Below are 25,981 nucleotides of genomic sequence, written 5' to 3' on the forward strand. Positions count from 1 at the left end.
AATCGCTTGACCAATCACAACACACTGCTCCAGCTGACCAATCAGAGCTCAGTGTGCTTTTCAGAAGGAGGGGCTTCATAGAGACAGGAACTAAACAGAGCGTTACTGACAGACTGGGAAGAGAGGAGCCGCAACAATGGAGAATATGGGGGAAATAATCAACATTCAAGCATGAAAAACACATTTAACTACACTTCAAAGTTTTGCTTTTTTAAAGGGGTGGTATAATGCTCTTTTCACAAGATGTAACATAAGTCTTTGATGTCCCCAGAGTGTGTATGTGAAGTTTTAGCTCAAAATACCCCACAGATATTTTTATATAGCATTTTTGAGGGTGAGCAAAAACGCTCGCTATAAACGCTTTTTGTGTGTGTCCCTTTAAATGCAAATGAGCTGCTGCTCCCGGCACAGGGGGCGGAGCTTCAAGAGCTCCTGTCCTTTTACCTCACACAGACATGCACTGAACATTATTATTTTTTTAGCCTTTTATGTTCAAACCGGAGTCAGACAAAGATGAAGAGACTCAAGAAGAAGTGACAACATGTAGAAGCAACAGGACGTCTCTGAATGGTTATTTGTGAATTCATGTCGCTGATGTGTAGGTATCTTCTAGTCATTGATTAGCATATTCTGTCTTGATAATCTATAAATTCGTTCCCGGGGGCGGGGCTTATGTAAATGTTAAGGTTTGTGATGTCACTAACCCGGGAGGAAGCTCGTGTAGTTCTTCCCAGCCGTTTGTTGTCGTCCTTAAAAAGTAGTTTCTTTAAAAGAAAATCTCTCCCTTTGCTTTGAACTTTAAGCGTTGTAACTTTGCAGATGTTGTTTACGCGCAAACAGCAACATTACACACTAACTACAGCTAGAAAAGTGAAATCATAATCAACCCTTTAATGCGCTCCTAAATTTTTCATCTCACCTCTCTCTCCGGAGTATCCGAAGCTCGTGTAAAGGATTGACCGTCTTCTGAATGGGGCGGAGCAGAAGCAGCCCATTTGCATTTAAACGGACACACGCAAAAACGGCGCGTTTTTGCTCACACCCAAAAAGGGTTCAACTTTGACAAGCTATAATAAATGATCTGGGTGGTATTTTGAACTGAAATTTCACAGACACACACACTGGGGACACCATAGATTTATATTACATCTTGTGAAAGGGGGGTATAATATATGTCACCTTTGAACACGAACATTCAAGAATGAAAAACACATTATTTGATACATTTTCACTACGCTTGAGAGTTTTGGCCTCACCTCTCTCCCTCCTCGGCGGTGGACGTCTTCTCCTCGTGCTCCTGTGATGAGGTGGTGCTGACGGCGCTGCGGGCCGGGCTGCTGTCGGCGCTGGTCGTGGTCGCGGGCGGAGCCATGTTCGTGTTCTGCTTCAGCGTCTGAAGCTTAGCGAGCGGGATGATGTCACAGCTTTGTGGGCGGTGCCAAACGGTGCACTGGGTCGAAGCGTTATAGTAGTAGAATCGGGACGTTTTGGAGTCGAAAAGCTCCCACCACTGGTCCTGTCCGCTGCGCTTGATCCGCACGCCCGGCGGGGCGTCCCAAACACACTCGCCCGTGAGCAGGTTAGCGTACATGCGCTCCCGGGTGCGCGGCTCGATGATTTCCACCCATTCTAACCTAAACACACACACAGAAACATGCTCGATTATGAATTAATGATAATTAATTTATAATGAATTAATGGATGGCATTACAGTAATAATAAAAACAATTCAAGTCATATTTTTACCACAAAACCAAAGAAGAAATATATATATATACTGTATATATACACATAATATAATTAATATAAAACATTGTTGTTTTTTTTGGTACATGAACAGTAATATTTAAATATAATGTGTTACAGTGTTTAAACTTTAATTGTCATTACAAAATATCATAACGGTTCTTCATGCATACTCTTTCATTCAAAAATAAATAAAATTATGCAAAATAAAAAATAAATGTGTGTGTGTCTGTGAGTGTGTGGATGTGTGTGTATGCCTGTGAGAGTGTGTTGGTGTGTGTGTGTGTGTGTGTGTGTGTGTGTGTGTGTGTGTGTGTGTGAGAATGTGTCTGTGTGGATGTGTGTGTATGTCTGTGAGAGTGTGCTGATGTGTGTGTGTGTGTGTGTGTGTCTGTGAGTGTGTGTGTGTGTGTGTGTGTGTGTGTGTTTATGTGTGTGTGTGTGTGTGTGTGTGTGTGTGTGTGTGTGTCTGTGAGAGTGTGTTGGTATGTGTGTGTGTGTGTGTGTGTGTGTGTGTGTGTGTGTGTGTGTGTGTGTGTGTGTGTGTGTGTGTGTGTGTGTGTGTGTGTGTGTGTGTGTGTGTGTGTGTGCGTGCGTGTGAGTGTGTCTGTGAATTGTGTCTGTGTGGATGTGTGTGTGAGCGTGTATGTGTATGTGTATGTGTATGTGTATGTGTGTGTGTGTGTGTGTGTGTGTGTGTGTGTGTGTGTGTGTGTGTGTGTGTGTGTGTGTGTGTGTGTGTGTGTGTGTGTGTGTGTGTGTGTGAAAATCAGCGTTAATCCCATAGTAAATTTCATCTGATCCTATAATCAAATCTAATCTGCCCTAATCCAGGATAACCTGATCGTACTTCAAATCCTGCTAAAAGCATTTTTGGGAAGCTGGTCAGAGGGGATTCTGGGTAATTTGATCTGTCTGGATCTTCCATCTGAATGTGCTGAAGCATATGATCAGATTCCACTCCTCAGGATTTCAATATGTTCACCTAATGGATCTTCACAAAAGTGTGTTATTCAGGAGGTGCTTCGGTGTCTCTTCATAAGAGAAGTGCTCGAGACTCGCTTTATCGGGAGATCTCGCTTACGCTCGGCTGTGGGGAATGCAGTTACAGATATACTGTATAGTGACAGATGAAACCAAAAGGCACCAGTGTTGGGGAAAGTTACTTTTAAAAGTAATGCATCACAATATTGCGTTATTCTCAAAAAAAAGAAAAGAAAAAAAAGTAGCTAATTGCAATACTTAATTTCTTTTAATGGAAAGTAATGCGTTACATTTTCTCACCTGGGCTGGGCTTGCTTGTCTATTTTTTATTTTTTATAAAATAAAGTTCTATTTTTGGCAAATATAAAGGCCATTTCACATCAAAAATAAAATGAGCACAAGTGAATAAGCCTAAAGGTAGTACCCCAGAGTGCAGTCTGGACGATGGGGCGGGGCGACACTTTTAGGCGGGGCGACACGTGTCGCTCCGCCCACCCCCAATTTAATTGGTTTATAATACCGCAATCTTATTGGTGTAAACCAGAGCCGTAAACAATTCAGGTCTGAGCATGCGCATTCCTTAATGTACGACTTTGTGAATGATTTGGCCGTATCAAAGAAAAATTAAATGCTAACTTTAATCGTATCTTATTATCAGTTTACCATGGTAATTTTTGTTAATATCTATTGGCTAATACTTTATTATACTTAAGACACAGTATAGATTAAGTTATTGTTTAAAAACGAACGCTTGGTGACGTTACTTGTACTTCAGGGAGATGTTTTACATTAGATTAGTGCGTCATTCATTTGGCTTCTTCATATTTCTATCAGGATCGGTGGATCAGCACAAACTCTGGATTTTACGCAAATGATGATAATTGACTGAATGTAAGCAGCTGATTTTAAATTCTAAAGCATGACCGTTTTTTGTTGTCATTTTTTAAACGAGATTGTCCAATTCTTACATTATTTGGTACAAAGTGCAAATAAAATGTTTAATGGCAAACACGTTTCCTGGTTGATTACCTGTCCATACAATATGAGGGCCTATTGGTATGTTATATTTTTTAAAGATTCATGTTTTCTAATAAGTGTCAACCGGTTATGTACGACTGTCTATCTGTGACTGTGACATCAGTAGGCTATATTAAAAATCCAATTGTTTATTCATCCACCATCGCATTGCGTGTTCATGTTCATGTAGGCTACTGGATAAAAATGGTTACAAATATTAAGACTCACATATAGGCTCTGCATAACCATAAAAAAAACAGGGACTGTTTTACTGAAATACAGGGAATTATCATAATTTGTGCAAAATCCCGAGTTTGTGTTTATTCACTGATCCTAATGGAAAAACGAAGAAGCATAAACGAATGATATAAAATTAAGGAGCTCTGCATGACATGCGGAAAAATATTGTCTAAATCAGCCCACATAGAAATGATCTCTCCTTTGATCTGCCAGTAATTTCATGCAGTTATGCTCATTGCCCACCAAAAGTGGCACTGACTTATCTGTAGGGTAAATTAATATAGTATAGCTAGGCTAAATCTCAAACAGTGTATTATTTATCAGCAACCTATTTTGTGATATCGCCAACCCATAAAACTGCTCAATATTAAAGCTTACAATATGACTTTTTGTAAAGCTGCTTTGAAACGATGTGAATTGTGAATACATTTTGACAGTAACTTCATCTAACTTGATTCGTAAGTTCATCAAAACATTATCCAATTGATCGTTACTGAAATCGCAATGGTTATCACTTAATATAGGCTATTACGGCCAAACAGCGTCATAGATAATTCATAAACTCGTACATAAAAGAATGCGCATGCTCGTGCCTCAAGCGTCTATGCCAATAAGATTGCTGTATTATAAACCAATAAAATCGGGTGTGGGCGGAGCGACACGTGTCGCCCCACCTAAAAGTGTCGCCCTGCCCCATCGTCCAGACTGCACTCTGGGGCTACTCGCCTAAAGCTGAAGGAAATGCAGATTCACTCCTGTACAGTAGAGGGCGCCGCTTAAACAAACCTTGAAGAAAGATCAACTCTTACTTCAGCAATAAAAACAACAAAATGAAACACAAATGTGATGTTTATCTGAAGTAATTTATGATTAGTATGGTTGAATTAGACCATCGAAGGCCAGCAGCAAAGACATTGGTTAATAAAGTGAGATGAAATACATAAAGTATATTTGTGTTATATAACATTATTGCTTGTACTGAGTTTGCATTTCACTGTTTTTATTCATTTTGAGGGACACTGAATCTGTTTTTTGTGCAAGTGAGATGAGTAATTCTCACACGTAGTCTAGAACTATAATAATAACCATCATGTTTCCACACAACGCCTCTGCATTTACTCATGATTTCTCTCAACATGAGAACAGGAGCTGTCAGTCAATAAATGTGCAAATAATATAAGGGAAACTTGCATTACTTGTTTAAAAAAGAAACTCAGATACTTTGTTGTAAATTTAAAATTAATGTAGTTACTTGAAAAAGTAATATGATTTTGTAACTCGCATTACTTGTAACGCAGACAAATGTTTTAACAGTAGATTTATAGTTATCATCCCAGAAATACACTTAAGTTCAAATGTTTGGGTTAGTAAGATTTTTTTAACTTTTTTGAAGGAAATTAATACTTTTATTCATCAAGGATGCATTAAATTAATCAAAAGAGACAGTAAAGACATGTAATGTTACAAAACATACAAATAAATGCTGTTCTTTTGAACTTTCTATTCATCAAAGAATCCTGAAAAATAAAATGCATCACTGTTTCCACAGAAATATGACAGTTTTCAACACTGATAATAATCATAAATGTTTCTTGAGCATCAGATCATCATATTAGAGTGATTTCTGAAGGATCATGTGACACTGAAGACTGGAGTAATGATGCTGAAAATACAGCTTTGATCACAGGAATAAATTACACTTTACTATATATTCACATAGCTGATTTACATGGTAATGATATTTCACAATATTTTACTGTATTTTTGATTAAATAAATGCAGCCTTCTTTCAAAAACATAAAAAAATCGTACAAACCCCAATATATTAAACGCTAGTGTTTGCATTTTTGATACATTTTTCGTGTTAAAGTGAATTCTTCAATGTCTGACAGTTCAATTAAATAATCAAGAAAGAGATTAATCAGAGTTAAATATGGACATATTCATCACAGAGGAAATTTAAAGCACATTGCATTGTGGGACACATTGACTATTATTAAAAAAATAATCTTGTTTTCCCCCAAAAAATCTCATTTCAAGCAGTAACTCACTTAATTTTTTTTAATAAAACAAAACAATATCTTATGTCATTTTGGCTTCTCAAGTAAATATATCTTTATTTAAGAATATTCATAAACAGGTAAAAAACTCGAAAAATTAGAATATCGTGCAAAAGTTAATTTATTTCAGTGATTCAACTTAAAGGTGAAACTAATATATTATATAGACGCATTACATGCAAAGTGAGATATTTCAAGCCTTTATTTGTTATAATTGTGATGATTATGGCTTACAGCTTATGAAAACCCCAAATTCAAAATTAGAATATCGTGAAAAGGTTTTCATATCTGTAAGCCATAATCATCACATTTATAACAAATAAAGGCTTGACATATCTCACTTTGTATGTAATGAGTCTATATAATATATTAGTTTCACTGAAATAAATGAACTTTTGCATGATAGTTTTCGAGTATTATACTGGAAAACAAGACAGAAACACTGAGGAAGACGTTTTTGCCGTGCAAGCCTGGCGTTTATTGAGAGGTAGCATTAGTGATTGTTTAAACCCTCTCAGCGTAATGGTTTGATTGTGATCTCACGGGTGGAGTCGAACAGATGCACTGCTATTGATTGAAGGCTTTCTGCTGCAGTGCCGTTAACAACCGCCGTCTGCAGCAATTACTGACCGCGCTTTACAGAGACGCCCTTTACAAGGAGACACTCATCATGCAGCTGTCAATCAAACACTGCTGTCAATCACAGAGCGCTCAAACAGCAGCAGGTGAAACCCAAGAGCCCAGAACTACAACTATAACACACAATTATTAAGATCAGAACTGTGCCGTATGATCACACTTCACTGAGACAGACTGCAAAAAATGATGTATTTTTGTCTTGTTTTTCAGTTCAAGTACCTAAAAATTCTTAAATCAACATTCATTTGGAGACATCAACATATATTTGAGATATTAAGTCTTGCTGCCTGAAAAAATTGATCAAAATTAAGTGAGTTTAAGCAACAAAAAAAAATCTGCCGATGCACTGTAAAAAGTTATCGTGATTTTTACGGTAAAAGACTGTAAAAATGCTACAGTGCAAAACTGTTAATTGGTTAACAGAAAGTTTCCTTACTATATACGGTAAATAACTGTGATAGATCTAACGGTACATTTAATGTAATTTTACTGTAAAATACCGTTAAATTTACAGTTTTTGAAAGTGAAAAAGAACAACTCATTGTATAATTTACAGTGAAAAACCGTAAATTGACATTCCCACAATTCCCTGCGTGACACTTCACATTTGATGTATTTTTGTTGAAATAACTGTTTCTTAGTTTTCTTAGTTCTTTTCTTATCAGTTATGTAGTTTTATGTTACATTTAATGTTGTTAAATTAATGTTTATTGCATTTTTTAAATTTCATGTGTTACCATGATGCTGTTTAGTGTTTGTGCGAATGTTTGTGTTTGTGCGAATGACACTGTGCAGCTTCTTTAATTTAGTATTAACTTTCTTGTGGAAACGCTGCTTGTCATGAGCTTTGATTTATCATGTGACTTTCATCACTGCTGTGATGATTGATGTTTGTCAGTGTATTACAACGGTACAAAACAGATATTAATACATAAATAGGCTGGTAAATGAACATTATATCAGATAATAAAATACGGTTTATTACGGGTAAATTTTAAGTTAAGTCTGTAAAACCAATAACGTCTGTACCATATTTTTGACGGTAAAGTTCTGGCAACCACAGCTCCCGGTATTTTCCCGTAAAAATGGCATTTTATTTTTTACAGTGTGGGGTCAGAAAAAATAGACTTAATCCAAAGGGGGTAAAATATATATCTGTCTTACTCCCATGGCAAAATATTTTAAGCATAAAGTCACTTAATTTTAATAAATTTTTCGGTAAACAAGACTGAATATTAGAGATGCACCGAAACTAAATTTCTCTGCCGATTCCAATTATTCAGAATGATGCAGAAAGTTTGATTTTTCTTGAGGGAAAAAAAAATCTTTCCCAAATAAAGCTGCAAACTATAAAGAGAACTCATCTGGTACACTATATATTAGAGGTTACAATTAACAACAGAGATATTTTATTATATTTTCAGATAATTACACTCAAATGTTTGTTTACAATAAGGTAGTTTTAACACTTTTAACACTTGTCTTCATGGCAAATTCATTCAAATAGATATATAATTAACAGCAAATAAGCTCCTCTCTAGTGTTTTGATAGCTAACTAATGAACTGTTTCTGAGGTATGCAACGTTAACGTTAAGAGACATTGTTCACTAATAATGTTTAGTATAGGGAAAACCGCGGAGCAACCCTGGCTTGAACTACGGGTGACTCCTAGGGTCACATAGAGCATGCTTTTAAAATCACAACTTTTTTTTTTACTGTAATGCATTATTGTCGCGTTATCTTGGCCTAAAATCAAAACTAGAACATTTTCTTCACACATAGTACGACACGTTTTCCCGCACACTTTCGGCCCTGATCATCGGCTGTTTTTAAACAATATCAGCCAATACCGATATCTGTGTATCTCTACTTAATATCTTAAGTCATTTTCCTTCTCAAGTAAATGTATCTTGATTTAAGAAAGTTTTTAGATTGTACTGGAAAACACAAAAATACTGAGGAAGAACACTATTTTTTTTCGCAGTGCAGAAGGTCAAAGGTCACATGGTGAGCATCTTCTCATCAGTCTATTAACCTCTCCAGCTCCTTTCTATCTATTTTCCTTTCTACGACCCGTCCTTTACCTCTCTCACCGATTCTATAGAGATATCCTCATCTGTCCTTCATCATACAGATAAACCAGAGCACAGGGATTCAACGTGACGGAAACGCTCCGCAAATGACAATGAGAGTTCATATGATAACAGGAGAAAGAGTTAAACACTGACTTGTTAAAACTAGATAAAAATTAATTTCTCTGTGTGATACAAGGGATTTTTACTTCTCTGCAACACGACTGTTGTTCTTTACAGAAAGAGAGAGAGAGAGAGAGAGAGAGAGAGAGAGAGAGAGAGAGAGAGAGAGAGAGAGAGAGAGAGAGATCCTCAGTGAAGTGAGACGGATGCTGGTATTAGACCCATAATTCTCCATGTTCTTCACTAACACGCGTCACCTTGGCCGCAAACCTCATTTTAAAGACTGCACACTGTTATTAATGGTGTTCGAGTCTCGAGTCAAGCATCACTACAGCTCATATTCATGGTTATGGATTTGAACTGACTCCTCACACTGAGCATTAAATGCTTGTGCTACAGACATGAATGATATTCGTGAGCAACCGTCTAGCAACCAGCTATTAATGCCCTAGAAACCCCCTAGAAATCCCTACTAACTGCATAGCAACGCCCTAGCAACAATCTAGAATATCCTAGAAACCATACAGCAATGTTGTAGCAAACACACAGTAATCCCTAGTAACCACCTAGCAATGCCTTAGCATCCACCCCAGAATATCCTAGTAACAACATAGCAACATCCAAGCAACCAGCCAGAATACCCCAGGAACTGCATAGCAACACCCTAGCAACCACCCAGAATTCCCTAGTAACATTAAAGCAGCATCCAATCACCCACCCAGAAATCCCTACCAACTGTATAGAAACATCCTATAACAACATAGCAACATCCTAGCAACCACCCAGAATATACTAGAAACAAAATACATAGCAACATCCTAGCAACCACCCAGAATTCCCTATAGTAACCTCAAAGCAGCATCCAAGGACCCACCCAGAAATCCCTAGTAACTGAAACATATTAGCACCAACCTAGAACACTTTAGTAATTGCATAGCAACACCCTAGCAACCACCCAGAATTCCCTATAGTAACCTCAAAGCACCAACCAATCACCCACCCAGAAATCCCTAGTAACTGCATAGCAACATCCTAGTAACGATCTAGAATATCATAGAAACCATACAGCAAGATTGTATTAACCACCCAATAATCCCTAGTAACCACACAGCAATGCCCTAGCAATGACCCAGAATTCCCTTTGTTACTACATAGGAACATATTAGCACCAACCCAAAACAGTTTAGTAACCGCATAGCAACGCCCTAGAAATTAACCAGAATTCCCTATAACTACGTTAAAACGTTCTAGCAACCATAATATGGAATATTTTACCAACCTATTACCTCATAAAAAACATCCAGAATTCAAAGTCCTAGAAACCCAGAATACCTTAGTGACCACATAGCAACGCCATTCCAAAGTAACAACTTGGCAACATTCTAGCAACCACCCAGATCTCCCTAGTAACTGCATAGCAAACTACCCAGAATTTACAAGTAACATTGTAGCAACGCCCTAGCAACAACCCAGAATTCCATTGTAACTACATAGGAACTAGCACCAACCCAAAACACTTTAGTAATCGCATAGCAACGCCCTAGAAACTAACCAGAATTCCCCAGTAACCTTGAAGCAACGCCCTAGCAACGACCCAGAATTCCCTTGTAACTACATAGGAACTAGCACCAACCCAAAACACTTTAGTAACCGCATAGCAATGCCCTAGAAACTAATGAGAATTCCCTAGTAACCTTGCAGCAATGCCCTAGCAACGACCCAGAATTCCCTAGTAACCTTGCAGCAACTTGTAACCACCCATAATATAGTGAGTGCCGCATAGCAATGGCCTATAGCAGCCAGAACCCATATTTTCTTTGGAAAATGTTGTTTTTCTGATATGTTGTGACGTAACTATCTGTAGCGGTTCACATGAAGGAAACAACACCCACGAGACAGTTTCTCTGCAAAAGCACAATTTAGATTTAACTTTACAGTGCAAATGACAAACATTTTTCCTGATTAACTCATCTCAGTGCTTTAGCAAAAATCCAAGCTGCATTTCTCTTCTGAGCACGACGCACAGTGTTTCTGTGAAGCTGGTTTCAGTTTATGTTCAGCCAAAGGTGAAAAAGACGGGATGAAAGAGAAGCGGATAACAGAGGAAGAGAGCGATGAGTCAATCAGGCCCGTCGCCGTTAAAGTCAATTAGTAGAACGGACACTGACATCTAATTTCAAACAGAATTAATGGAGCGATCTCTGTTCCCCCAACTCATGAAGTAAAATCTATTTATAGATCAAGATCAAAGAGAATCCAGTGGGGTCAGAGCCCAACTTCTAAAACATAGGTCACAAAATACAGGCAAAATTATTACAAAAATAATAGTTTACAGAAAATGGTTCAGAAAGGAGGTGCTAATAAACCTGAAGATTTTGTTCACCCACATCAGGACCTCAAATTTGGGATTCAAATGAATAAAACGAAATATTACGCTAAAAATGTTGTGTAGAATTTACAATTTTCACTCAAAAATAAACCAACAACACATTGAATTTTGACATTTTGAAACTGAAATAATAATAATCCAAAAATCTTTGTTTATGCTTATAGATAAACTTGCAAATTAAAGAATATTTATATAATTACGCTAAAAATGTTGTGTAGAATTTAAAATTTTCACTCAAAATATAACACATTGAATTTTGAAACTGAAATAATAATAATCCAAAAATCTTTGTTTATGCTTATTGATAAACTTGCAAATTAAAGAATATATATATATATATATATATATATATAAACCATAACTTTGGTATAGACATGTGTATTAAGTTTAATTTAATGCATTGTATAGCTTTTAATTAAAATATTATTACTATCTTGTGCATGTTTGAAAATATATATTTAAAAAATGTGCATTAAAGACTGAAATATTATTTTCTTGTAAAATGTACTCCAGTAATCTTTGTTTTAACAACTCTTAATTTTTTTCTTTTTACAGTGTAGTTTGTGCTTATTGATAAAATTATATTGTCTCTAAATTAAAGGAAAATATATATATACCACATAAAACAATAACTTAGACAGGTGTATTTAGTTTAATTTACTTAATTGTATAACCTTTAATTTAATTATTATTTTTACTATTAAAAATCATTGTTTAGTTGCAAATTAAAGAAAAACAATAACTTTGCTATAGACGTGTAATGTGTATTTAATTTAGTTAATTTTATAACTTTTAATTAAATTATAAACTTTTGCATGTTTAAAAATCAATTTAAAATAAATAAATGTTTCTACAAGTAGCATTAAATGAGAGTTGTGTGTTATTGTGGGTGGACCGTTTCTCTCAGCTCTTTTCCACAGACACAACCTGACGCCTCAAGCTCCTGATCATCATTTATCCTAATAAAACTAGATCTATTCGCTCCTCTGGATCTCGCAGACATTCATCAGACGTGTGTCGCAGTAGCTCTGCATTCATCCTGACCTTCACACAAGCGGAGAAACCTGGAGAAAGCTGTGTGTGTGAGACTGCAGAGAACAGACTGAATCTGAAGGGTAAAACAAGGGGTTGATGGTTAATAAAGTGCACACGCAGTCAATCACTATCTGAAAATAATCCAGCCAGATCAGAAGGAGACTTAGCTCACTTCTTTAGGGGGTTGTTATGCAATAATGACTGACTGACTGTATGTATATAATATTTAATATTATTATCAGGATCAGAAGTTTTAGTTGTGTCACTGGATTTCGCACATTTTCTATCTTCACATCTTTTTGCAATTTCGAGCAAATATTGTGTAAAATAAATGCTCATTTAGTTTCAGTTCTCTTTTGTATAATTAAAATGTTTCATAAATACATACTGTTTTCACATAAAGTGGGGTACAAATGATATTTATTTTCATTTAAAGTCGCCCCTGTAGTCAATAATTTGATCCCTTAAAACTCATCTTTGATCACCAAAATGACATATTTAAACTTTTTTCCTTGGAAAAAAAATGGTCTTCATGTCTTAAAATATCTTGAATGTAACTCGACACCCTCGCCTCATTTAGTATGCGCGGTTCTATGAAAATGCAAATGAGACCCGCCTCCACTCACTCCCTCAGCTCAGAGATCCACTGGTTGACGATCACACGTTGATCTGATTGGTTACAAGGTCGTTTGTGACGTCAGAAACACCAGCGATTTCAAACCGTGTTTTTGAGACGGTCTTTGCAGTTCATTAAAATTAGTTTGATTATAAAGTATACTTCTATACTATATAGATCTGGCTATATAGTTTGAATGAATCCCTTTACTTTGCATGAGACTGACATTACAATACAGAACGGCTTGCGTTATCCTGAACATTGTATAAGCATTAGTTATGTCACTGAACGGAAAAGAGGCTTTTATGGACAACATAGTTTTGGTGCTGATGTGTGAATCGTCTCTTAATGGTAAAAAAAACATAATGTCGTTGCTTGTGTGTACACAGCATATGTGTACTTCTATGTATAAATCATTCTGATAATTTTACTGTAATTTACTGGGATTACTGTGTGAAAGGGGCTACTGATCATGTGACTCTTGGTACAAACAATATTGAAGCATCGATGCAAAGATGAACATGATCATATAATGTTATAATTGTACTGAATAAGAAAGGAAGCCCAAATGTATGCATTATAATATCAGCCATCGATATACCCAGCATCAGTATCAGCTATTGAAAAACACACACTAGAATGACAGTATATAAAGTAAACAGAAAGGAATAAATGCACCGCAGTGTCTCAGTAGTAAGAGTGTCAGCAGACCAATGCAACGCCAAGATGGAGGAATAACACGTCAAATCAAAATAGCTAATAAAGATGAGCTCCTTCAGGACTTTGGGTGTTTCTCGAGCTGTAGTGCATCTCTCCTGTCACTCGGCGCTGGAGCCGTCAGACATAATTGGGGGGGGGGGGGGTAATCCCACTGGATGCAGTGAGAAGTAATTAATGCGCACATTTCCAGCAAGTTTTGTTACAGTAGTCTACCAAGCTGGCCTCTGTCAGGCCGCGCTTCAAATCTCAGAGGACAAGATTATATTCGGGGAGCGTAAAAGCAAAGTCACGGGAGAACGAGATCCGCTGAACTCATCTCCGTTCACCCGGGACTGACACGAAACGTGTCGATTTGCATGGAGTCAGTGCTAAACGTTTGCTATAGGTAATATTACACTATAGACCACAATGTCTAGGTGACATCAGAGGAGACAAAAATGACATTAGATGCAAGATTATGAAGGCTTTGTGATTTGTTGATTTCACAACTGATAAAACTTACTTGCACGCCGATCAAAAACAAGCCTAAATGAAGTAATTTGGAGGTTGTTTTGTGGAGTTCGAAACTGCTTTCCAATGCAAACTTTCCGTAAAGTCATCTTTTGTTCTTTATGTAAATACTGGCCAAGCCCAAGACGGACATTTTGACATATTTGTGTGTACGTATATGAAACCCATAGTTTGCTCGTCTCGTTCCACTCCTGCTTACAGTTTATGCGCTTTTAATAATTTTAATAAAATAAAGCATGTCGCACAGTAGACTGCACTTTACGACAGTGGCGTTACATGATTCGACTGGTTTGGACGTTGAGTTTAGGCTGTGAGGAGGGGCGAAAGCACATCGCTTTAAAGGAAAGGAATAATAATCTTAATCTTGATTATCACGTTTTCATAATCGTTGGAAGCCAAAATCGAAATGGAAACTAAAATTTGGCTCGTTTTTCAAATAAGTCACATGATATATTCAGCCAATCAGTTCAGCCATCTAGTAGGCAGTCATTTTAACATTATTAAGATCACGATCTTTATGAGTCACTTGATCGATCAGGATATAAAACTGTCAGATTGCCCACCCCGGCAAGTATTCTCATAAACACAGTTAGTTATGTCTTAAGTGAATGTAAACTGTTGAGAAAGAAATCACGTGACGTGTTATCAGTGTACTGGATCCGTGCATTCGCTCTTAAAGTGACAGCAGCCTATAAATACAACAAAACACAGCTTTAACAAAGATTAAACTATATTTAATTTATACAGTGAACACTATAGCGTTATTTTTAGTGCTCCAAACTAAAATCGCATCCAAAATAACAGTTTGTGTTTACATAATATAATTGTGTGTACTGTGAATAATTATTTTGTACACACATATGCATGTATATATTTCAGAAAAATTAGTTATTTATATATAAAATATTTATAATATAAATGATGTATAAATATATATATACATTATATACATGCAAATATTTCTGAAATATATACATGCATATGTGTGTATTTATACAAGATAATTATACACAGTACACACACATACACTCACCTAAAGGATTATTAGGAACACCATACTAATACTGTGTTTGACCACCTTTCGCCTTCAGAACTGCCTTAATTCTACGTGGCATTGATTCAACAAGGTGCTGAAAGCATTCTTTAGAAATGTTGGCCCATATTGATAGGATAGCATCTTGCAGTTGATGGAGATTTGTGGGATGCACATCCAGGGCACGAAGCTCCCGTTCCACCACATCCCGAAGATGCTCTATTGGGTTGAGATCTGGTGACTGTGGGGTAGAGGTCTTCTCGGGTCCTAAAAGCTGTACCCGACCCGAATCGACCCGAATCACTACTTACCCGAACCCGACGTGCATAAAAAATTTTTTTTAAAGAAAAACCCGACCCGAGACAGACACGATAAAATTAGACCCGAGTCCGACCCGACCTGACGGCATTTCCTTTAGAACCCGACTGGACCCGAACGTAAACGGCATTTACATTGTGCACAGCCTGCAGCTCTGCGTTTCTCAAAAATGCACTTAACATAGACGCGCAAGTGTAAGCGCGCTGAAGTGCTAAAATGTCAATCACACATCACTGTAACCCATTACGTCCGATAAAATTTGGCATAATGTTATTTACCGGTCCATACGAGGATTAGAACCACCATTCGTTTTCCCTGACATTTTTCGCAATTTCTGTTATCGCCTCCATGGTTTTCTGACAGTGTCGCGTATTTTTAAAATTGATTGACAGGCCTGGCTAAACGACAATTCAAATACTTGCATTTAGTCAAACATCCATCCACATGATGGCGCACTAGTTCTTCTTGGCAAAGGGAGGGGTTGGTTTATGTGGAGCGAGCAACTGAGTAAATAAATGCAGAGGCAACCGTGCTTATGCTTATAGCCCATTTGCACGTAGAAGCGCGGATTCGCTCTCTCACTTAGAAAAAGTGAGAGAACGGTGTCATAGAGTTGTTTTAAATACTGCAATTTTCTTAAATGCCCAACATAGTTTAAAAGAATTCGGGTCTTCTCGGGTCTATTTGGAAAAGGCATATTTATTTTAAATTACCCGAGACCCGAGGCCACTAATACCGAACCCGACCCGTGTCCGAGACACTCGTCGGAGTTTTGGACCCGAACCCGTTCGGGTCTCGGGTCGGACCTCGGGTTTTCGGATCCAAGTGGACCCGTGAAGACCTCTACTGTGGGGGCCATTTTAGTACAGTGAACTCATTGTCATGTTCAAGAAACCAATTTGAAATGATTCGAGCTTTGTAACATGGTGCATTATCCTGCTGGAAGTAGCCATCAGAGGATGGGTACATGGTGGCCATAAAGAGATGGACATGGTCAGAAACAATGCTCAGGTAGGCCGTGGTATTTAAACGATGCCCAATTGGCACTAAGGGGCCTCAAGTGTGCCAAGAAAACATCCCCCACACCATTACACCACCACCACCAGCCTGCACAGTGGTAACAAGGCATGATGGATCCATGTTCTCATTCTGTTTACGCCAAATTCTGACTCTAACATCTGAATGTCTCAACAGAAATCGAGACTCATCAGACCAGGCAACATTTTTCCAGTCTTCAACTGTCCAATTTTGGTGAGCTCTTGCAAATTGTAGCCTCTTTTTCCTATTTGTAGTGGAGATGAGTGGTACCCGGTGGGGTCTTCTGCTGTTGTAGCCCATCCGCCTCAAGGTTGTGCGTGTTGTGGCTTCACAAATGCTTTGCTGCATACCTCGGTTGTAACGAGTGGTTATTTCAGTCAAAGTTGCTCTTCTATCAGCTCGAATCAGTCGGCCCATTCTCCTCTGACCTCTAGCATCAACAAGGCATTTTCGCCCACAGGACTGCCGCATACTGGATGTTTTTCCCTTTTCACACCATTCTTTGTAAACCCTAGAAATGGTTGTGCGTGAATATCCCAGTAACTGAGCAGATTGTGAAATACTCAGACCGGCCCGTCTGGCACCAACAACCATGCCACGCTCAAAATTGCTTAAATCACCTTTCTTTCCCATTCTGATATTCAGTTTGGAGTTCAGGAGATTGTCTTGACCAGGACCACACCCCTAAATGCATTGAAGCAACTGCCATGTGATTGGTTGATTAGATAATTGCATTAATGACAAATTGAACAGGTGTTCCTAATAATCCTTTAGGTGAGTATATATTATGTAAACACAAACTGTAATTTTGGATGTAATTAATCGTCGCCCAGCACTGGCACATTCAGGCCTAATTATTACATGTCTGTACCTGAACACTAAAGTTAGACCTTACTTTATTTGTAACTTTGTTATATTGAAGCTTGTAATTAGTTTATTTAATTGTTTGTTTTTACTGCCCCGTCCTATTTATTTATTTTTCTTGCTGATCCGAAAAATGATCCGATGACTCAGAAAGCGTGATCCGTTGAAACACTGTCCCTAAGCAAAGAAAGGAAAACACCGTGTCCATGTGATTATATCAGGGCGTTAATAATGTCAACCTAAGTATGTTATGTTTATACATAATACTGCACTGTAAAAAAAAAATATTTTCAAAGTTGTAAATAAAACAAAGATTAATGGACTATGTTTTACAAGAAAATACTGTTCCAGTCTTTCCTACTTTAAAAATGTGCATTTAATTCAATGTTATTTGTGACATTTACTAGCAATTTCGAAGTGCACATTGTTTCAAAGTGAATCCTGTACACCAAATTATTAATGTGCTGGATATGAAATCATACAGAGATGTCCACACAGCAAAATAACACATGCAACGCCTAGCCCTAGTTAAATGCTCATGTGTTGGACTGGAGACAAATGTTGGAAACGTCTGGCCATTTGAGGTCTGAAAATAGCTTATCACGGGCTCCTGCTTCGAGCATCTGTCCGAAAAACACAACTGTCCAAATAAGCATTTCGATCATATTTTGAGGGCTAAGGTCACTAAAAATATGAAACACACATGCGCACACACACACACACACACACGCTGCAGTTGTTCCACGTCATGAGGTACAAATGGCTCCTTCATTCCTCTATCTCTCACAGAAAGACTGTCTGTCCTCCGGTTGTCTCTGTCTTGCAGAGCTTTGAGAATGAACTTTTAAAGGCCACAAGCCATTTTTGGCATACGTGACATTTTGCAGAGATTCATTAGCCGTACCGCTGTTTTAAACGTCTAGACTCTACGCTTACAGCGACAGATCCTGTGTGAACAGAACATGGACAGTGCAGGTTATCTGGGAATGATGATATAATGATTACTGAATTGAATTAATAAATATTCAAATGTCTTGCTTTACCCTGGTGCAGTTAACCTGGTGATCATCTGATTACATGAGGAATCTTTCATGTCTGAAGAACAAACACGAGTTACACACTGATGTTTAATACATTCAGCTCGCTCTATCTATCTATCTATCTATCTATCTATCTATCTATCTATCTATCTATCTATCTATCTATCTATCTATCTGTCTGTCTGTCTGTCTGTCTGTCTGTCTGTCTGTCTGTCTGTCTGTCTATCTATCTATCTATCTATCTATCATCTATCTATCTGTCTGTCTGTCTGTCTGTCTGTCTGTCTGTCTGTCTGTCTATCTATCTATCTATCTATCTATCTATCTATCATCTATCTATCTATTTATCTATCTATCTATCTATCTATCTGTCTGTCTGTCTGTCTGTCTGTCTGTCTGTCTATCTATCTATCTATCTATCTATCTATCTATCATCTATCTATCTATCTATCTATCTATCTATCTATCTATCTATCTATCTATCTATCTATCTATCTATCTATCTATCTATCTATCTTTCCATCCCTCCCTCTCTTAGTTTAGTGTCAGTGATGGGCAATGATTAATCACGATTAATCGCATCCAAAATAACAGTTTGTGTTTACATAATATATATGTGTGTGTACTGTGTGTAATTATTTTGTATATATACACACATATGCATGTATATACAGTACTTAAGAAATATTTGAATGTATATACTGTATATTTATTCATAATTTATATTATATATAAATCATTTATATAACACATTTTTCTCAAATATATACATGCCTGTGTGTGTATTTATTTATACAAAATCATTATACATAGTACACACACATATATTATGCAAACACAAAACTATTTTGGATGCGATTAATCGTTGCCCAGCCCTAATACGCATATACAGTAGCCTATATATATAAATTTGGGGCTATTTGGGTTTTTGGGTCAGTCTTATTGGTCAAGAAATCATGGTCTGCAGTCCTGCACTCACACACTCACACACACTCTCACACACAGACACACACACACACACACACACACACATTGATTTCTTATGGTTCACTACATACAGAATTCCGAACATTCCAAGCATTGTAAAATTATTCCCCCCACAGACTCCCTGGAACCTTCTGTCATTCACACACACACACACACACACACACACACACACACACTCACACACACACAATTGAGATGTTAACACCCTTCCCCCAGCTCATAGATTCACACATCTCAAACAAACCAAACCACCTGCTCCATTATTTCAAACACACACACACACACACACACACACACACACACACAAACTAAAATATGAAAGGAAATCCAACATTTTGTGTGATCCGACCTTGAAATGCATTTGAAGAGATGGAAGTGTCGAAACATGAAGGGAAGGTGGGTGTGTGTGTGTGTGTGTGTGTGTGTGTGTGTGTGTGTGTGTGTGTGTGTGTGTGAGTGAGTGTGTGTGTGTGAGTGTGTGTGTGTGTGTGTGTGTGTGTGTGTGTGTGTGTGTGTGTGTGTGTGTGTGTGTGTGTGTGTGTGTGTGTGTGTGTGTGTGTGTGTGTGTGTGTGTGTGTGTGTGTGTGTGTGTGTGTGGTATGCTGACTACAAACTGCCCTGATTGAGTCTTACTTCCACAAAATAATTGATTTCATGAGCGTCTGTTTAAGTGAATCACACACTCTCTCTGCTTTGAGGTTTTCAAAAACGAGCTGATTACGTAAACACACACGCATAAACACTGCAAACACTTCCTGCGGCTTTCGTTCACAAAGAAACTTTCATGTCTTTTCCGAAACTTAGCAAAGCTGCCTAACTAGACGCTCTTGACACAAAGATCCCAGCATGCAACATTATTACGCCACCGCACCGCCTGTAAACCTGATATCAGTCGAGCTTTTAACGCAGATTCACGAGTGTCCTTTGTGAAGGAAGCAATCCCATAATGCAGTGCAACAACTCATTATCCAAATGTCGATTACAAACATAGTCAAGTCAAGTGAAAATGTATTTCTATAGCACTTTTAAAAGCATCAGAGTTGCACCATGGTGCTGCACAATACAACATTGAGCATTTAAAAAAGAAAGCATGCATCATATAAACACATTAAACAAAATACAATAAAAAGTAAAAATAAAAACCTTTAACAAATCGAATCGAATCAAAAGCCAGAGAGAACAAATAAGATTTAAGAGCCGCTTTAAGGCCTCACATCTTAGGGTTTGTTTGAACTGTTATACTTATAATTTATTCAATACTCAAAAGTATAAAAATAATTGCCCAATATTTGCAAGTTGTGCTTTTATGCTTATAGAGTATCATGTGTTCAGCAACATGTTAATGTCAAACTCTATAGAAGTCAGTTGAGTCGCGTCTCTCGGGTGCTTCATACATGCACTGTTTATCATGATTAATGATTATAATATGATTATTCTCTCGAATATTGTGTCGTACAGCTGTAGTGTTGTCATCGTTAACTACAACTAAAACTATTAAACGTTTCAGCAATGGAAATAAAACTATACACAATGAAATATAAATATTAGATGAGAAACTTAAAATAAAAAAATATAAATAAAAATTAGAAATGTTGCCAGGGCAACTGACGGAAAGCTGAAGTACTAAAAATTAAAAATAAATAAAACTTAAAAATAGAGCTGAATAGAAATATTAGAAAACATAAAATTACTAAATCATAAAAATAAAGCCAAATAGAAATATAAAAAATTAATAAAAATGACAAAAGTACATAAAGTTACTACATTTATAAAAACTAAATTACAGCTAAATAGAAATATTTAAAAAAAAAACTAAAATAAAATGACAAAAGCACATAAAATTACTAAAACTTAAACTTAAAAATATAGCTAAATAGAAAAAATGCCTAAAATAGCAGCACGTCAGATTGTACATGTGTGTCAGTGTGTGTGTGTGTGTGTGTGAGAGTGTGTGGGTGGGTGCGTGTGTGTGTGTGTGATGGGTAGGTTTAGGGGTCGGGTTAGTGTGTGTGTGTGTGTGTGTGTGTGTGTGTGTGTCAGTGTGTGTGTGTCAGTGTGTGTGTGTGTCTGTTGGGTAGGTTTAGGGGTCGGGTTAGTGTGTGTGTGTGAGTGTGTGGGTGCATGTGTGTGTGTGTGTGTGTGTGTGTGTGAGAGAGTGTGTGTGTGCGTGCGTGTGTGTGTGTGTGTGTGTGATGGGTAGGTTTAGGGGTCGGGTTAGTGTGTGTGTGTGTGTGTGTGTGTCAGTGTGTGTGTGTGTGTGTCTGTTGGGTAGGTTTAGGGGTCGGGTTAGTGTGTGTGAGTGTGTGGGTGCATGTGTGTGTGTGTGTGTGTGAGAGAGTGTGTGTGTGCGCGTGTGTGTGTGTGTGTGTGTGATGGGTAGGTTTAGGGGTCGGGTTAGTGTGTGTGTGTGTGTGTGTGTGTGTGTGTGTGTGTGTGTGTGTGTGTGTGTGTGTGTGTGAGAGAGTGTGTGGGTGTGTGTGTGTGTTTGTGTGTATGTGTGTGTGTGTGATGGGTAGGTTAGGGGTCGGGTGTGTGTGTGTGTGTGTGTGTGTGTGTGTGTGTGTGTGTGTGTGTGTGTGTGTGTGTGAGAGTGTGTGGGTGGGTGCGTGTGTGTGTGTGTGATGGGTAGGTTTAGGGGTCGGGTTAGTGTGTGTGTGTGTGTGTGTGTGTGTGTGTGTGTGTCAGTGTGTGTGTGTCAGTGTGTGTGTGTGTCTGTTGGGTAGGTTTAGGGGTCGGGTTAGTGTGTGTGTGTGAGTGTGTGGGTGCATGTGTGTGTGTGTGTGTGTGTGTGAGAGAGTGTGTGTGTGCGTGCGTGTGTGTGTGTGTGTGTGTGATGGGTAGGTTTAGGGGTCGGGTTAGTGTGTGTGTGTGTGTGTGTGTGTCAGTGTGTGTGTGTGTGTGTCTGTTGGGTAGGTTTAGGGGTCGGGTTAGTGTGTGTGAGTGTGTGGGTGCATGTGTGTGTGTGTGTGTGTGAGAGAGTGTGTGTGTGCGCGTGTGTGTGTGTGTGTGTGTGATGGGTAGGTTTAGGGGTCGGGTTAGTGTGTGTGTGTGTGTGTGTGTGTGTGTGTGTGTGTGTGTGTGTGTGTGTGTGAGAGAGTGTGTGGGTGTGTGTGTGTGTTTGTGTGTGTGTGTGTGTGTGATGGGTAGGTTAGGGGTCGGGTGTGTGTGTGTGTGTGTGTGTGTGTGTGTGTGTGTGTGTGTGTGTGTGTCTGTGTGTGTGTGTGAGAGTGTGTGGGTGCATCTGTGTGTGTGTGTGTGCGTGTGTGTGTGTGTGTGTGTGTGTGTGTGTGTGTGTGTGTGTGTGTGTGTGTGTGTGTGTGTGTGTGTGTGATGGGTAGGTTAGGGGTCGGGTAAGTGTGTCTGTGTGTGTGTGTGTGTGCGTGTGGGAGTGTGTGTGTGGGTTATGTGACCTCACAGTTAAGGCTAGTTCTATACACATCAGCATCAGAGCAATCCGCCCCACCAGACAAAGGCATCCCGGCAACAGTATCCTAGCAACCACATCCTCTGCAATTCCATGACCCCCATATTCCACATCTGTAGATCAGTGAGGACACACACACACACACACACACACAGGTATCCAAGCTTCAGATGCTCTGATACACAGGCGAAACACAGAGGAATTGAGCGTCTCCCGCTCGACTCAGTGATCCGCACACACACACACACACACACACACACACACACACTGTCTCATCCGTTCTCCACTCGTCTCCTTCTCTGTCTGGCACTCTTTGCTTTTCTCGCATCACTGTCAGTGTGTGTGTGCCTGTGGCTGTGCGAGTCCCCCTATCTCACGCTTATCTGTGTGACAACACTTTGAATGAAAGTGCTTGCAACTTTTCTCGCTCGAGGGGAAACACATGAAACGAGCTTTAAATTTCACTTTCACTTTTTTCAGTGCACAAACGAAATCAAATGAGCGTTTCTGAAGCCCATATTGCATTTTTTCTCTCATTTGTGCTGATATCCGCTTTTTTCTCCACGATACACATTATTTTTAACACTTTTTGCTGTTAAAAAAGCGTCTATCTGCTGATCTGCAATCTTTCTCACTGTAATCTGCATATTTTGCATGAGTCATCAGGCGGTTTAATAATCAATAATCAAGTCACTACAGCCTCCATATCAGATCAAGTGCACATTAATTACTGACACTCGTGAAATCATTTATAATGTTGAGACTTTCCTTCCCAAACTGAAGACTGGCGTCAGACATCATCCTTCCCTGCATTAATCTGGATTGATGATTCATTCAGTCATAATTTCAGCTCTTGACCGATATATGGGTCAATTTCACAAAGAAAAGACGGGTTCATTAATATTTCACCCCATAACTACAACAAAAAATAATTATTTAAATTTTGTTTAAAGAACAATTTCCCATTAAGATCTTTTGCATTGCAATTTGTGATCATTTTGTGAAATTAACTGCATTCAAACCCAAATTCTCATTACTGTAATGCAATAATAATAATAATGGGGGAAAAACACTTTCTGTAATACTCTAAAGAAAACTTAAATTCATTAAAATAAATACAAAAATTACATAAACTTACAATGTACAAAAATACATTGCTATTTATATAATATTTTCACTGTTTTTGCATTACAGTAATGATAATTTGAGGGGTAAATGTATATAATTGTCATGGAAATATACATTTACATATATACTGTATATATATATGGAGGGGATATTTGTTTTTAATGACCCTACAAGTTTGGTTGAACCATCAAAACATAAGAAAAGAAGAATATATATATATATATATATATATATATATATATATATATATAATGTATATTTATTATGTATATTTTGTATATTTATTATGTATATTTGTATATAAATGTATGTTTTGTATATTTATTATGTATATTTTGTATATTTATTATGTATATTTGTATATAAATGTATATTTTGTATATTTATTATGTATATTTGTATATAAAGGTATATTTTGTATATTTATTATGTATATTTGTATATAAATGTATATTTTGTATAGGCTATTTATTATATTATGTATATTTTAAATATGAGGGAAGACCAAAACACTAAACTTGGTTACGATATTTATCTGGCAAAATGACAAAAAGGCAAACTAAAGTTACAGGTTTTATTTTACTATGCAAAAAATAAAAGAAACAGAAAAATACAAAAAAGCTCACAGGAAAAAGCAAACTTCAGTTTTTAATATTTCATTGGTTTTCTCATGTTTTTTCCAACGTCTCCATAATTTCTTTGTATAACAATGGCTAAAAAATTATGTCCGTGCAATTATATATATATATATATATATAAATCGTGAGATTGACCCATAAAGTTGGTATTACAAACGTCTAGTTCACTTGTCCTCATACTTCTCTAAATAATGTCTTGTAGTTTTTATTTTCATCTTATGCTAATCTATAAGTATGCATTACAAACGAGCATGAAAGGGCCGGTCCATTTAAACATCATTAGTGTGATGGAGTGTCTTCATGTGACCTTGGAGAAACCTTTCAGAGCTCAACACCAGAAGTCATCTGTAAAATTATGCTTATTATCTTCTTTTTATAGTGAACTGACACTTTATATGAGACAGATATATTTTAAGACAGATAGTCAAGCACAGAGCATGTTTAACATCATCGAAATTATAATGAACTACGAAAAACTTCAAATAAATCAAAAGCTTTTTATGCATATGCGTGCATATATAATTTTATTTGTAATAATAACGCAATATAACAAGTCAAATAGCACAGATCATTTTTTAGCCAGGCTGTTATACAAAGAAACTATGGACACGTGCAAAAAACAAGAGAAAACTAACGAAATGTTAATAACTGATGTTGTGCTTTTTCCTGTGAGCTTTTTATTATGCATTTTATTTTTTGCATAGTAAAATAAAACCTGTAGCTGAATTTGCCTTTTTGTCAAATAATTTTGTCAGACAAATACCTGAACCAAGTTAAGTGTATAAAGAGTTTGGTTCCAAAACGCAATAAATCCATTTAGATTAATTTGAGTAAAAATCTGTTTTCTTTACCAAGAAAGTGGAAAGATGAAAACCACTATTTTCTGTTTCAAACTTTCACATAGCATTTGTAGGTCATAATAACAAAAAAAAATTTAAATCCAGGTTTTGATTTTCAAAGATTTATTATAAAAACGGATTCTTTTTTTCCCCAACATGCAATAAATCCATTTAAAAAAATAATCAAAATGCAATTAATCCATTGAATCAATATATAAGTTTTTTTTTCATATTGAAACTGTTGAAAATACACAACAACGTAAGTTTATTAGTATAATATTTTTTATTAAGAACTGTAAAGAAGATTGAAAACGTTTTTCCTCCTCCCGAGTGCCTCATCTTCTTAATCTCCTCACGTAAATGATTCGATTTCGATGCCTTACGTTTCTTACCCACCGCAGAAACAACCACAGGTTCATCAATGCCGTCAAAATTATTCATTTTTTTGTTTGTTTGTTGATCGAAAAGTACAAAATAGATAAGAAAAACTAGGAAGCCGGGTGTATTTAAGGCGCTGCCG

General features: G+C 37.3%; 1 protein-coding gene across 2 annotated transcripts in view; it reads right to left on the bottom strand.

Moving 5' to 3' along the window:
• Nucleotides 1-25,981, bottom strand: part of arhgap39 (Rho GTPase activating protein 39) — a 95,268-nt gene that overhangs the window by 61,115 nt on the left and 8,172 nt on the right. For both annotated transcript variants that reach the window (XM_056266429.1, XM_056266428.1), the window contains exon 2: nucleotides 1,257-1,634. In XM_056266429.1, the coding sequence (XP_056122404.1) occupies nucleotides 1,257-1,634 (378 nt within the window). The remainder of the gene's footprint in view (nucleotides 1-1,256; nucleotides 1,635-25,981) is intronic.

The sequence above is a fragment of the Rhinichthys klamathensis genome, unplaced genomic scaffold (genome assembly GCF_029890125.1).
Source record: "Rhinichthys klamathensis goyatoka isolate OS25496 unplaced genomic scaffold, OSU_Roscu_1.1 h1tg000248l_1, whole genome shotgun sequence".
NCBI lineage: Eukaryota > Metazoa > Chordata > Actinopteri > Cypriniformes > Leuciscidae > Rhinichthys > Rhinichthys klamathensis.